At 37.9% G+C, this 14,112-nt stretch overlaps 2 protein-coding genes across 3 annotated transcripts; both read left to right on the top strand.

Annotated features, from left to right (window-relative positions):
* The first annotated feature begins 375 nt into the window (after positions 1-375).
* On the top strand, positions 376-2,041 carry brk1 (BRICK1 subunit of SCAR/WAVE actin nucleating complex). Its single transcript, XM_040002069.1, has 3 exons — positions 376-609; positions 1,063-1,145; positions 1,244-2,041. The coding sequence occupies exons 1-3, from the start codon at positions 492-494 to the stop codon at positions 1,268-1,270; spliced, it is 228 nt and encodes a 75-aa protein (XP_039858003.1). The 5' UTR covers positions 376-491; the 3' UTR covers positions 1,271-2,041.
* An 856-nt stretch (positions 2,042-2,897) lies between these two features.
* On the top strand, positions 2,898-13,209 carry LOC120715161 (RNA-binding protein 5-like). 2 transcript variants are annotated; one of them, XM_040002010.1, is made up of 25 exons: positions 2,898-3,037; positions 3,286-3,333; positions 4,429-4,609; positions 4,703-4,861; positions 5,001-5,070; positions 5,491-5,564; positions 6,325-6,408; positions 6,680-6,740; positions 7,154-7,219; positions 7,325-7,485; positions 7,575-7,672; positions 8,174-8,261; positions 8,334-8,402; positions 8,613-8,679; positions 9,160-9,260; positions 9,391-9,526; positions 9,919-10,010; positions 10,137-10,322; positions 10,433-10,573; positions 10,664-10,747; positions 10,889-11,074; positions 11,165-11,239; positions 11,368-11,468; positions 11,587-11,716; positions 11,809-13,209. In XM_040002010.1, the coding sequence occupies exons 2-25, from the start codon at positions 3,317-3,319 to the stop codon at positions 11,932-11,934; spliced, it is 2,553 nt and encodes an 850-aa protein (XP_039857944.1). In that variant the 5' UTR covers positions 2,898-3,037; positions 3,286-3,316; the 3' UTR covers positions 11,935-13,209. The 2 variants fall into 2 exon arrangements, with proteins under 2 accessions (XP_039857944.1, XP_039857934.1); XM_040002000.1 differs by having other exon boundaries at positions 2,899-3,037; positions 9,370-9,526.
* Positions 13,210-14,112: the final 903 nt, after the last annotated feature.

Raw genomic sequence — 14,112 nt, 5'->3', positions numbered from 1 at the left:
TCATAGGAACAGCTCAGTTTCAGCAGTTTAGAGGAAACGTTAGAAAAGCAACTCTGAGGTGCTATTGACATGTTCAGAGGACACATAGTGGATATATCAAACAAATGATGTTGAATATGAAACTGCCAGGCAGGAGGAGAAGATGAAATCCTCAGAGGAGCTTCACGGATGAAGCGAAGGAGGACATACAAAGGGTTGGTGTGACAGAGAAGGATGTTAGATAGAGTGAGATGTTAGGGATAGAGTGAGATGGAAGTAGGTGACCCGCTGTGGCGACCCCTAAAGGTAGCAACCGAAAGAAAAATTGTGTTGTGCTCATTTCTATAAAAATACACACAAATATCCTTCAGAAATGTATGTAGGAAACTTAGGAAATTTCGGTAAATAGAATCTTCATGGGGGAAAAAAGTGTTGTATAATATTTTCACATCGACGCAACACTTTCCGGTACTTCCTGGGTGAAAGCAGAGGGATACTGCAACTCGTCCAACATGGCTGGCCAGGAAGATCCAGTGCAAAGAGAGATTCACCAAGACTGGGCGAATCGAGAGTACATAGAAGTAATTACAAGCAGCATCAAGAAGATCGCCGACTTTCTTAACTCGTTTGGTAAGCTTTTAACAAACTAGCTGAAGTTAGCTAGTTCAGCCAGCTGTTAGCATTGATGTTGATGTTTTCAATGGCCACTCCCAGCTAGCAGTTAGCGCGGCTGTTAGCGGTCAGCTTGTTTTTGTTTTGGAGGAGGATTGTGACATTTTGAAGAGGAATCGGCTTACATTTTGCTCCAACTAGCTGTCCTTTAAGAGTCGGTCGTATTAATGAATTTATTAATATACCAGATTCGACAGACGATAGGAAAGCATTAGCAGGCTGCCGTAACCGCTAATGCTAGTGTTGTCGGGCAACATGTATGCGGATGTGCCCTTTAAACCTTTTTAACCCAAAGTGACGGTGTGCATCTTTGTTAAGCAGCTATTGAAAAATTGATGACAATGTCATGCTTCGTCGTGGTAACCTCTAAACGTTCTAGTTTTTTTTTTTTTTTTTTTAATTCTCCATCAGACATGTCGTGTCGATCTCGTTTGGCCACACTCAACGAGAAGCTGACAGCGCTGGAGAGGAGGATTGAATACATTGAGGCAAGGGTAAGTTAACTGGATGTAAAGTGCCTTTATTTCTTTGTTTGACTTTGTCTTTTTGTCAAGTAACCATACCCATTACATAAACATGTCTCTTATTGTAGGTGACAAAAGGAGAAACCCTGACCTAGAAGTGGCCATTAAAACTCATAACACCCCCCAACCTACCTGCCATCCCTCACCCTGAATTTTTGGACTAAGTGTGATGGACTCCACCCTCCTATTTTTGGACGATGTGGACCTTTTTTTTTTTTTAAATAAAATATATTATATGGCTGGATTTTGTGTTATTTTATCTCATGACGCATTTGTACAGAAGATGTGTGTCTAACTTGGCTACCATTGATTCAAGCATCATTATATTCTATTACAAAACAAAACTAAGCTCCACTAGTATTGGTTTAAAATAAGTCTGGAGCACAATTATGATTTATAAATTTTGTATCACTGCAGTTTGACCATCTGTGTTGTGTACAGTGTCACTTCCAAATGAAAGCTGTATCAAAAGAGGAACATTCGCCTGTGCCAAGATGAACTATTATTGTGTACTTACATTTAATAAGGGCCTCCTTGTACAGTAAAGTGTTTGGTGATGTTTCTGAATTTAACTACTGTAATAAAATACCTTAAATAACATTGTAGCTGAACTTAACTTTTTTTCAACAGTTATGTTGCTATGTTGAAGATGGGTCTAGTTATGACTATTATGTAATCAGACAGACACACAATGTTTATACAAACTTGTAGTGTATATAGACTAGAGCTTGACATGAAACAACATATTAAATGGGTCAGATTGCTATTGTATACAGGTTTTGGTACAGTTAGAAGAATTCATTGCAATGGCATTAATGTGTAACAAATGTTTTATGAATAATAAATCATACTTGCATAAAGAGTAATGTGCATTCTGGTTGAATTGAATTATTAATAGCGTGTGTTACAAATAAAAAGCGTGGTTATAGCATGACGGTAATTTAATTATGTGTCCAGTAGAACATTAACAATTTTCAATTCCATGAAAAACCTGCAGGGAAATTCTAACAGCAGCGGGATTAAGCGCTTTCAGAACGCATCCATATACTGCTATTACGAAAATGTAACGAAAACAGCCAATGAAATGGCGGAAATCTGCGAGATGTGATAATTTTGTCCTGGGTTTTCCCTCACAGGCAGCACTACGCTATATCCCTTTGTTGTCCGTCCAGGCTTTTCTACCCAACTGAGCACTCACTAAACCACCAAACGTTTTAAGAAAATAAAAGTAGCAACGCACATTTACTGTGAGAGGATACACAATTTATGGAGAAGACAAACTACACAAAGAAGGACTTTAGAAACCCAGGACTTTCTTATTATGAGACAAGAGTTCTAACAACAGTGCCATCATGCTGCTTCATCCTAGCTTGTATAGGTTAATTTATCTTATCCACCATTTTTCCACTCAAACGTTTAAACCTTAATTAGCTACTACTTTAAAGTCTTCTTTGCCAATGATTTGTTAATTTCAAGAAAACGAAAAAAAACTAACCATGCTCTATATTTAAATACCAATAAACGTATATATACGCTTTGTTGGGGTTTTATGTTTTGTTTTGTTTGTTATGATAATTATAACAACATGTAACCCCAGTAAGTCTTAACAACTAACTACGGAAGAGTGAGAAAACAACCAGGCTGAGAGACCACTCCATGCCTGTAAGGCAAACTCGGGGCTGACTTTTCCATTACCCATAATGCACCGGGTGACACCAATGCATCTTGGGATAAAGAAGGTGCCATCGCAGATAAGTCTTTGGACGTGAGATGAATTTTCTTCTCCGCAATTTTTCTATTACCGTTTTGAAAAAATAATATTGCGGGTGAAAAAAAAAACCCCATCATAAAAGCTTACACTGGTAAGTTGCTTCACGTTCAGAGTTGAAACTAAAGCTTTCGCGGTCTCTTGTTAGCACCGTTGATTTTGGCTTAAGAGACGTCCGTTTGATGACGTCTAGCTCCATATTATGGAATGAAGAAAAAGGAGGGCTTTGGTTTTTGTTTCTCTCACGCTAAACGAGTTCACTCGACTACACGGAGAATTGTTATGTGTAAAGGAGTAAAACCGCTACGTATATTTTTAACGTTTTTTTTTTCTGTTTTCTAGAGGTCGTGTGAGTGCGGAAGCTGTAAGAAATATGGGGGCTGACAAAAGGTGAGTAGCAACGTTAAATGCCAGTGCAGCTCACCATGGTAGGTGTGGCTTATCATAGTGGGAATCCTGTGTTTTTCCCGTTTCTGATACATGTTCCGAGTTTAGGGGATATGTTTAACCAAATAGTATTCAAAAGTTGTGTTTAAACTGAAATGGCAGACAAAAGTAGCGGTGATTTCTACCAGCTTTTCCAGATATGTAAACCCTTACATGGAATTTCTTTTTAAACCAAAAAATAAAAAAGGCTAAATTTTTTTTCGATAATACTACAGGTAAACAGTTTTATTGCCATCAAATTCTCTCGTAAAACGTGTTACGTAATTCGAATAAAAAGTTAGGACAATACAAGAATGTAAAAGTGATTATCTGCCAATGTTGTTGTTTTGGGGGGGGTTGTTTTTGTTGTTGTGTTTTTTTTTATATGAGTAACATTTTTTGCCTATATTGGTGTATTGTGCGTGCTTTTTTCTACATTGCAATCAATTAAGTCACTTTCAGCCACTTTAAAGTATCTTTAAAGAACTGATATGTTACATTTGTTGCAATTTCTGGTGCCCTCTCCGGCAGACATATTCCTGTCAGAAGGTAGAAGCTACAATCTTTCCTTTAAAAAAAAAAAATACAGCTTAAAAGAAAAAAAACATGTCACAGCGATTGAAAATCTGACATTTTTCATGCACATGAATAAAGGATTTATAAATTTCACCTGGCCAAAAACTGCTTCAATCAGGTCACAAGAATCGTTTTTCCAGTGCAAAAAAAAAGGTCATCATTCACGTTAGAGGTGTTTCAGATATGTTTGACAGACTATCGGCCAACAAGTCACTTACAGCAGTTTGAATTCCAGCAGTTTTTTTTTTTTTTTTTTTTTTTTTTTTGGCATGACAGTGCTAAGATTAACTGAGATTGACAATGGAGTATGACAATGCATTGTTCAAGGCTGGAGTCATGATAAAACTAAAATGGTAACAAAGTGATTGAAATGTTATACATGTTGAACACTAAGGTGTGCTAAGTTGGTTTGTTTATTGCAGTATTAGTTGTGCTCCTGTTTGACTTATTTTATTTTATTTTTTGTAATGTCCTTCTGAATAGGATTAGTCGAACAGAACGTAGCGGTAGATATGGTTCTGACCAGTGCCGTGATGAGTCTGAGTGGCGCGACAGACGTGAGCGAGACCAAGAACGTGGTGAACACAACATGCGCCGCTGGGGTGACGAGAGACGTGGTGATCGTTATGAAGGAGATCGCAGAGGATCACGAGAAAGCCCAGAGGTGCTTGTCCTAATAGCACTTGGGTTTTAATACTGCATTTGAAAAAACAATTGTCCAATGACACTTAGCAGCTGTTGTTGTTTTGTGTTAAAGCAAAGGGAGAGGAAGCGTCGTAACAGTGATAGATCAGAAGATGGTTATCACTCAGATGGTGACTACCAAGAGCAGGACTATCGAAGGGAACCAGGGGATGAGAAGAAGAGCAAGACCATCATGCTGGGGGGTCTGTCTCCTCATGTCACTGAGGATGATGTAAGTATTCAGTTGCACTGGTCGTGTGCACCCTTTTGTTCCTTTTCTTTGTTTTTATTGTGCAAGTACCTTTCTAAATGTATTAATGAATGAATGATTGAATTATGATGTTAAGCAGCCTCTGCATGTTGTTGTTTAGATTCGTTTTGCCATTGACCAACTTGAGGGACCCCAGCCAGTGGATGTCAGGCTGATGAAAAAGAGAACAGGTGAGAACCAGTCATGTGACGGACTCCGACCTTCCCCAAGTCTTTGACCATAGAGCCAATCTGCTTCCATTCAGACCCATTTTCCCATAGAAGTTAGGAGATGACTATATCAAAGTACTTGAAAAGGTTGTAAGAATATTGATTCAAGGCTTATCTTGTACACTGTGGAGCCATTTAAGGTAAGTAAGAGCAGCATTGATTGCTATGAGTAAGTCAGCTGGCAGACTCATGTTGATGTTGAGTGTGGTTCAAACAGTTGTATTCTGCAGGATTACTTGCTATGGTAAAACTCCTAAGGAGTGGGCTATTGTGTACCAATCTGGCCCTGGGTCGGGAAGCAGTTTGTGGAAGAGTTTGAATAATATGCCCTTGGACTCTTAACTAACACGCCTCCCGTCTATATTTGAATGCTGTCTCTAGGTATAAGCCGTGGTTTCGCCTTCGTGGACTTTTATCACTTGCAAGATGCTACACGATGGATGGAGACCAATCAGGTTGCTTCACAATCGCCAAGTCTAGTTTTAATCTTGGGGATCTGGAAAAATAACCCAAAAGGCAACCAGAATGTATTGAATACGTAGTGTGGAAACTGTATAGAGGAAAAAAAAACTGGAAAAAACAAACTGAATACAATAGAGCAAATATAGAGATGATTATATTATTATTTACAATGTCATATTTTAATATATTTTTATAGTTAATTGTATTGGGCAATAAGCTTCAAGAAAATTTTCTGGTTTTGTTAAGTGATCTCTTTAAAAATCTGCATTTAGATTTGATGAACACACCATCTTTGCCTTGCAGATCATGGCTATATTAGTTATTTTCAGATTTCAGTGTAACCCCATTCTTTTTTTCTTTTCTTTTTTTTTTTTTTTTTTTTCCTTTGCAAGCTTACCCCAAATACTGGGAATTGTTATTTTTGTATTTTCTTAATCTTTTTAACAGAATTTTCTTCTGTTTTGTTTTTTGAGAAGCCCATACATTTTTTTTTCTTTGGAAAGCAGTCAGGAAAGTCTGTTAGGGTCACATTGTACACTTTGCTCCAGCTCAGCCTGGGCACTCGGGTCCCAAACACCAAAAGAACCCTCTTTACATCATGCTCACATACACGTCATGTGCCTGTCTGTAACTCAAAGGCTATCTGTTGGGGGTCCCTCTCCCCCGTCCCCTCTCCCTTCCAAAACTGCTTGCTCTTTTGATGAGACGAGTTCCCTCCATGAACACTTGGATGATTTTGTTCTCCTCTTTCAGAAACGTCTGACCATCCAAGGAAAAACCGTAGACATGCACTACAGTCACCCCAGAAACAAGTATGAAGACTGGCTCTGCAGCACAGTAAGTTAATGTCTCGGTTTCATGGTCTCATTATCCAACATTTTCTTCTAAAGAACACTGCACACACTTGAGATAGGCCTGTAAGCATCAAATTTTGCAATCCTGTCATCTTATTTTGTTGTACACCTACATTTGGATAAGTGGTAAAGGTTAGGTTGTGTCTTAGGTAAGTATGGTATGCAGTACCAATATAGTTGCCTGTTCTCTGAGGCAGCACTGTTCAGGGCTTTAGTAGGTGTATAATCAAAATGATGTGAACGGTTACTTGCAGTGTGGCCTGTACAATTTCCGGAGGAGGCTGAAGTGCTTCAGGTGTGGAGCAGCCAAAGCTGGTAAGTAGTTAAATCAACAAGAGGCCACTGACTGCAGACATCTGAGCAGCCTGAGTCCACAGGGCTGGGATGCAACACCAAGTTTGTTTTTGTAGCTGTGAGATGATGTGGATTTTTAAGGAATGTCACTCTGTCTAGTAAGGTGTATCAGTGCTAATTGGCCTGAATAATATAAAAGAAAACGTGAAACACAACAGACAGTGTAGTTCATGAAATGGGCACATAGTGTTGACACTATCTTTTAAAGAGAATTTTTTTTTTTTTTTTTTTTTTTTTTTTTAATACACCATTTTATACCTTTTTTTTTTTTTTTTTTTTTTTTTTTTTTTTTTTTTTTTTTTTGGTTTGGTTGCAGTCTCTCACTTCTGGAGGTTGTGTTAATGCACTTCTTACTTCTGTCTTTCTCTCAACAGAAAGTGAAGCGACCAATAACACTGGAGTTCCTGAAACTCAACCCAGCGGAGATTTCTATGGCGATAGTAAGAGTTTCTTCATTACTGAAGCAGTTTCATTTGCTTAGTTTCAAAGCAAAATATCTCTATTTATAGTATTCTTTCCCTAAATATCATCTTTTGTCCCATCAGCAATCATCCTTAGAAATATTGCTCCTATGACCACAGTGGAAGCCATCATGACTGCCCTGGCACCATATGCCAATCTATCATCCAACAACATTCGTCTTATTAAGGACAAGCAAACGGGCCAGAACAGAGGCTTTGCCTTTGTGCAGCTGTCTTCACCTCTGGTAATTCTTTAATATGTACAGATGGAAAAAGCTTTCCCTTTGAAAAAAGTTTTGTATATAACTTAACATATTATCAATCATTTTAACAGGAAGCATCTCAGCTGCTAACAATCCTTCAAGGACTGCAGCCTCCCTTAAAACTAGATGGAAAAACAATTGGGGTGGATTATGCCAAGAGTGCTAGAAAGTAAGTAGTCCTCACTTGTTTTTTTTGTTTTTTTCTTTTTTAAATGCAGGAATGGCCTCAGTATGGCTTTTTCTGGGCTGCTTTCTAAATAACTGGTGTCACTAACGAAACGTTAGCCATAAAGGTTGATGTAGCAAATGCAACAAAGCCCCATCTGCTCACTTAATTGTTGACATGATTTTGGTCTTACATATTCAAGTTTGCATTCTCTCGAGTTGCTTTAGCAACTCAAGACTGTCATAAAAAGATTTCACCACATTGGAAGTCTTTACTAGAGAGTTGAAAGTGATGATTAGAGGTCTAGTTTGTGCCACCACAAGTTGCTGTGGTTAAAAGCAGCGAGGCTGTGTGGTTTAACTCCATCTATGCTCTTAACCCTTTAAATGTTAGCCTTAGGCTAACCTTTTCCTGGTTCCTCAAGTTGCCTGTTTTGATTCACAATATAAAGAAAGATTGAGCTTCACTCAGGTGAATATCATTTTTTTCCCTTTTCTTTTTTAGGGACCTTTTACTCCCTGATGGAAATCGTGTCAGTGCCTTCTCTGTGGCCAGCACAGCTATTGCTGCAGCCCAGTGGTCCTCAAGTCAGGTAGGTCCTTTTTCTGTCTATCACCTTCCATTTTTGATATCACAGAGTCGTAATTGGTGTTTTCCTTTTCAGCCACAGCAGAGCTCAGAGGGAATGTCAGAGTACAGCTACCTACAGGAAGGTTATACTCCCATGTCCCAGGTTAGTAAGAAGAAAATTATGGTTACATTACCAAGACCTAGAAGGTAATTTTCGACTTCTCAGTATCAGTGAGATACAGCTCTGTATCATCATTCAGTGGCAGCTGTGTAACTCTACAGCCATTCAGAGAAAACGTGTGGGTGTATCTAATATAATGACATTATAAATGTACAAACACTTTTTTTTTTTTTTTTTTTTTTTTTTCCCCAGGATTACCAGACATACTACCAGCAAGGAGCAGCAATCAGCACCTCTCAGGGAAATGGAATTCTAGGAGGTAAAGAACTTCTAAACTCTGTTTAAAATATTGGTTCTGTAGCTAATTGTTCACTATATCATTTTAACATTTGAAAATTAGTGTCTCCAATTTTTTTTCTTTATGTGGTTGTGATTAGACAAGACTACAAGCTGTTCTAACATTTGTTCACACTGAATTTATAGTTTTATGAGCTTCAGTTAAACTGATATGTTTAATGTGGTTGTTTCCATCATTTTTGTCTGTATTCTAATAGGCATTTTGGCGTTAACAAGTAGTTAAGATTTTGAATGCGTGCACAGCGGCTGCTTTGCAAGCCACTGTGACCCTTTGCTCGGCTTTATGTGTGTGCATCCTCAGAGAAGCGCAACAAATGCTAAGTTACTGTTTCTAGAAAAAATGCTCTGAGATTTTCTGTAAACTTTGAAAAATATAATAATTGGACTTTGTTTGCATCATGATCTTGAGTTTTGTTTCATTTTTTTGTTTTTGAACTTACAGCTGCCCCGGGTGTAAAGATTGTTCCAACTGCAGTTGGAGTTGTGATATCACAGAACGCACAAGTCTACCAACCCCATATAATTGCACAGCCTGCTGTGCAGGTAATGTACACGGTTGATAATTCTGTAATAAGATAAATTTATAATACTGTGTAAATTACTGATTCAACAATCTCCAAATGATCTTAAATAAACTGTTTATTGATTGTAGGCATTGCCACTTGCCCAACAGTTGGAGGCAAAACCCCAGGCTGGACACATTTCAGGAATTGAAGCTGCTTCTTTGCCAGCTGCTGCTTTAGCAGCTGCCACTGTTACCACTGCGGGGACATTAACAGCCTCTGAACAGGCGGCGGACACCAACATTGGTATGAGCACATAAGATCCCTTTAAACCAACACTGCTGAACTGTGACGTGCATAGAAACATGACAGTTTTCCCAAGGTCACTGTCATGTGTGTTGAAGTGTTTCTATGTATAGAACCTGGATAGAACTTCAGTCTCCAGCCTGTAGTTTAAAAGGACTGTGTTAATCTGTTATTCCTTAGACCTAACCAAATGTGCGGGGCATGATATCTGAGATTGTTTAATGTTGTACATAATTGCTAATGCTTAATTCTTTAAAGCTTTTCATTTTATTAATTGTGTTAGTTAACAGTTAAATCTGGAATGCGTCTTTATTTCTATCCCTGTCTTTTCTAATTTGCCAAGAAAGATTTTTACCACCATTGTTAATGCTGTTGTCTTTGCTAATTCACAGCTGTTCCTGATACATCCACCTATCAATATGATGAGTCTTCTGGCTACTATTACGATCCTCAGACTGGCCTCTACTATGACCCAAATACACAGGTAAGTAGTGCACATCCACCTTGTGTGAGTTGCATGTTTTTCTGTCTGATCTGTGCATTTATGTGTAATTGATCTTCTTCGTTTTTTGTTTTTTTTTAACATGCAAATTGCCGTTTCTACTTTCAGTATTACTACAATTCTCAGACTCAGCAGTTTCTTTACTGGGACAGTGAGAAGCAGACATACGTACCTGCCAGCACAGGCACTGGACAAAATGATGGCAAAACAGGTGGTTCTGCAGCAACAGGCACCAAAGAACTGAAAGAGGGCAAGGAGAAAAAAGAGAAGCCCAAAAGCAAGACAGCTCAGCAGGTGTGTTCAAAGTCCTGCATTAACATTTTTATTATGCCTGAAACAACTTTCACACATTTTCAGTTCACTCGTTTCTTTGTGCACTTTACTATATTTTAAAAATCCTACAGATTGCTAAGGACATGGAACGGTGGGCTAAAAGTCTCAACAAGCAAAAGGAAAACTTCAAAAGTAGCTTTCAGCCTATTAGTCAAGAAGAAAGAAAGGAGGCAGCAGCTGCTGATGCTGGATACACATTGTTTGAAAAGAAGGTATCTCATTAGGCTTCGATACGTAACAAAGTTCTGGGACTGCATGTGTAAAGCTTCTATGTCTTTAATGGTTCCACTTCCCTTTTCCAGCAGGTAAGTCTAGACAGACTCATCCCAGAGATGCTAAGGGCCCCTGAAGAAGAGCCATCAACCACCTCAGTCACCTCTTCAAAGGTGAGTATTTTCTGCATCTCTCATTTTAGTTGGCTATACTTCTGTATGAAGATGATAATGTCAGATTTTGCATGAATTCAAAAATCTGTTACCCTTAGTAATAAGCTAATATTTATGTATGTTTATCCTTGGTGTGGTTAGTGTGGCCTTGTGGCTGCCTACAGTGGAGACAGTGACCCTGAGGAGGGAGGAGCAGAACCTGATGGTGGTGATATAAGCCAGGACAAGCTGACAGACTGGAAAAAATTAGCATGCTTACTGTGTAGGAGACAGTTTCCCAATAAAGAGAGTCTAATCCGACATCAGCAACTCTCAGACCTTCACAAGGTAACATTACATGTGTCATCTTCAGAACTAACAATGAAAAATTTCCAAAAAAAAGGGAGAGGGCTCATTATTCCGTTGGTCTCGTCATAGAAAAACCTGGAAGTTCTTCGCAGATCCAAAATGAGTGAAGCAGAGCTGGAAGAGCTGGAGAGAAAAGAGACTGAGGTGCAGCTCAATATAGAATCACCCACTTACTTCTGAGTCATTCTTTTGTTTTTCAATGTGAATGCATTTAAACATTGTTTTTGTACATTATACCGTGTTTATTTGTTTCTTTTTCTATATTTCTATAGATGAAATATAGGGACAGGGCAGCTGAGAGAAGAGAAAAATATGGCATCCCTGAACCGCCTGTGCCTAAAAAGAAGAAATTTAACCAACCAGCGCCAGCCATGTAAGCAGTCATTTTTGTTTATTTTACTGATTTGTGTGAAATGTCGTTCCTCTAGTGATTTCAGTCTATTTTATCATTAAACTTGGCTTTATTTGATATTCTGCTCTTTTATGTACAGTAACTATGAACAGCCCACTAAAGATGGCCTCAACAGTGACAATATTGGGAACAAGATGTTGCAGGCAATGGGCTGGAAGGAGGGGAAAGGTCTTGGCCGCAACCAGCAGGGCATCACAGCACCAATTGAGGTATTTGTAACAGTTGTGGTGTAATAGTTCATCAGACTCAGTAACTATATACAGCTCTAGAAAGTACTCAACTCTGTGGACTTCCTCCTCAGGCTCAGTTAAGAACAAAGGGAGCTGGACTCGGCACTAAAGGAACCAACTACACCCTCTCTCCTTCAGACACCTACAAAGATGCAGTCCGCAAAGCCATGTTTGCTCGCTTCACTGAGCTGGAATGAGTCATTAGTCTGAAGCAAAAGTGACTTCTTGAAATGGCCTGCCAACAATCTGCTTCTTTTTGGTGTGGAGCTCCACTGTGTCTGCGTCACGAGAAGCTAAAGAGACGTTCCTAACGGTATCAGTCCAGTCTGTGATCCATAAAAACTATACCTCTTACTCTAAACCAGTCAATGAAGAAAAAATCTGTTGTAGGAATAATGACATAGTTAATATAATTTATAAATTGTACATATGCACAGTGAATTTACATTGCTGGTTTTCAGATTTCTTTTATAGTCATTCAATGTTATGACAACTTTTTCTTTAGTCTGAGCATGTTTAAATGATTGTACAGTTTATACAAAATCTGGATTATTTGTACAGAAATAAACTTGTGGCGTTATTTTTCTCTGGTCTTCATTATGTTTGATAACATACGGCAGCTTTTCTTAATGTAAATTCTGAGTGTTTTCAGCAGTTAAATTCAGAAATACTGCAGTGAGATCTATATGTGCACCGCTAATTCCAGAATCTCACTGCTAATAAAATCAGCTGAATATGCAGTGGGAGCACTTGGCTGTAGAGAAGGCACATTTTCACGTGTAGAGAAAAACCTTAGATGACAAAAGCTGCTCTTTTGTCTGATTTTTGGTGCTAAATTAAGCATTGCAATCCTGAGCAGTGGCTTCCTGTGAAACTTAAAGCTGTTCTCTGTAGTTCGGAATTGTGGAAATCGCAGTAACTGGCCTGTGACAGCAAAAATCTGAAATTACATTTTTCTTCTTTTGTAGAGGTGTGGGTTTTTGTTTTGTTTTTTTGTTTTTGTTTTTTTAAAAACTTACTCCAAATCATTATTTTGTCAGGGGAAAACCACATGAATTAAATGCAATCGTATTTGCGCACAAACCGATACTGATACAATACCACCTTACTCTGGATATACCCATGGTTCCCTAAAAATGTCACAATGCTTTGTGTTATTTCAGTGTTTCATAATCCTTGATATACCTGGGAAGCTTCATTTTTTTTTTTTCTTTCCTCATTTGAAGAATTTTTCCCGGTTGTCAAAACTGAAATTCAGTGTTCCTTTTTGTTTGGACAATATGAAATAAAATTCTCCAAGTCAAATATAGTAAAATAAAAAATCCTTTTTCAGTCTGTTGACGCAGGTGCAGGTGCTGTCTCTACTGGCTGTTCTTTTGACACACTTATTGTCCCTTTTTAATTGTTTATTATATAGTAAATCCATTGTAGTCTTTCCGTATGTTACATGTAAATAAAACTTTGACAAAACACTTTATTGCTTTTTATTATCAAATTGTTTTTTATAAACAGTTGATTGTCAGTTATAATTCCACCTGATCCACTGAACGTCCTGTGTCATTGTTCATTACTTCGTATTGGAGAGTTGACATATTAGATGGTTAAGAGACCACTTTAGCCTCTGAAAAACAATAATTTGTGATTGCCAGGTTTTTGATGGGTGACCACTGCTGCACTGTGGTGATATTTTGTACGCAGGCAAAAGAAGTCCAAGGTCAAAAACTTGAAAGTTGCGTTTTGTGGTTTATTTATCCAGTTTGGCAAGGAATAAACAAAGATAGAAAATTGCCCTGCTGATTTACAAAGGCAAACAACAAAAACAAAACACAAAATTATGCAGTCATTAACCTGCAAATAAACCTTGTAAATAACTGAAAAATATAAAGTAAACCAAGAACAAATTTTAAAATAAAAAAAGAATAAATTTCTCCAACGCATCTTAAAACAAAAACAAAAAACCTTGAAAGTGATATTAATTCTTCACATAAAGAGTTGGTCATGTTGTTTTCTTTAGCTCCTCTTATGTAATACCATTATGTTCCAGTCACAGAGCTAGTAGTCTCTTTTTTACATTTTTGATGACACTTTTAAAACAAACAACCAGCACATGATTTTTTAATGAACTGAAAACTGAACAGACTTGAAAATATTGTAGAAATTGAGTGGAGATGTGTACTTCGCATGTTTTTGTATTGGCATTTAAAGACTTTTTAAGAGATGCCTATCTCTGTGGGACAATAATTATAGAAATACGTGAGAGACACAAAGTGCTGCTTTTCTCTTTGTCTTTTTAGTCAACTACTGCAAGTTGTTTAGCTAAAAATGTTCCAGCTGATCAGTCTGTTGAAATGTTTTGTACTTTTCATGTAAACATT

This window comes from Simochromis diagramma, unplaced genomic scaffold (assembly GCF_900408965.1).
Source record: "Simochromis diagramma unplaced genomic scaffold, fSimDia1.1 OVJJ01000320.1, whole genome shotgun sequence".
Lineage (NCBI taxonomy): Eukaryota > Metazoa > Chordata > Actinopteri > Cichliformes > Cichlidae > Simochromis > Simochromis diagramma.
This window is presented reverse-complemented; position numbering and strand designations above follow the sequence as displayed.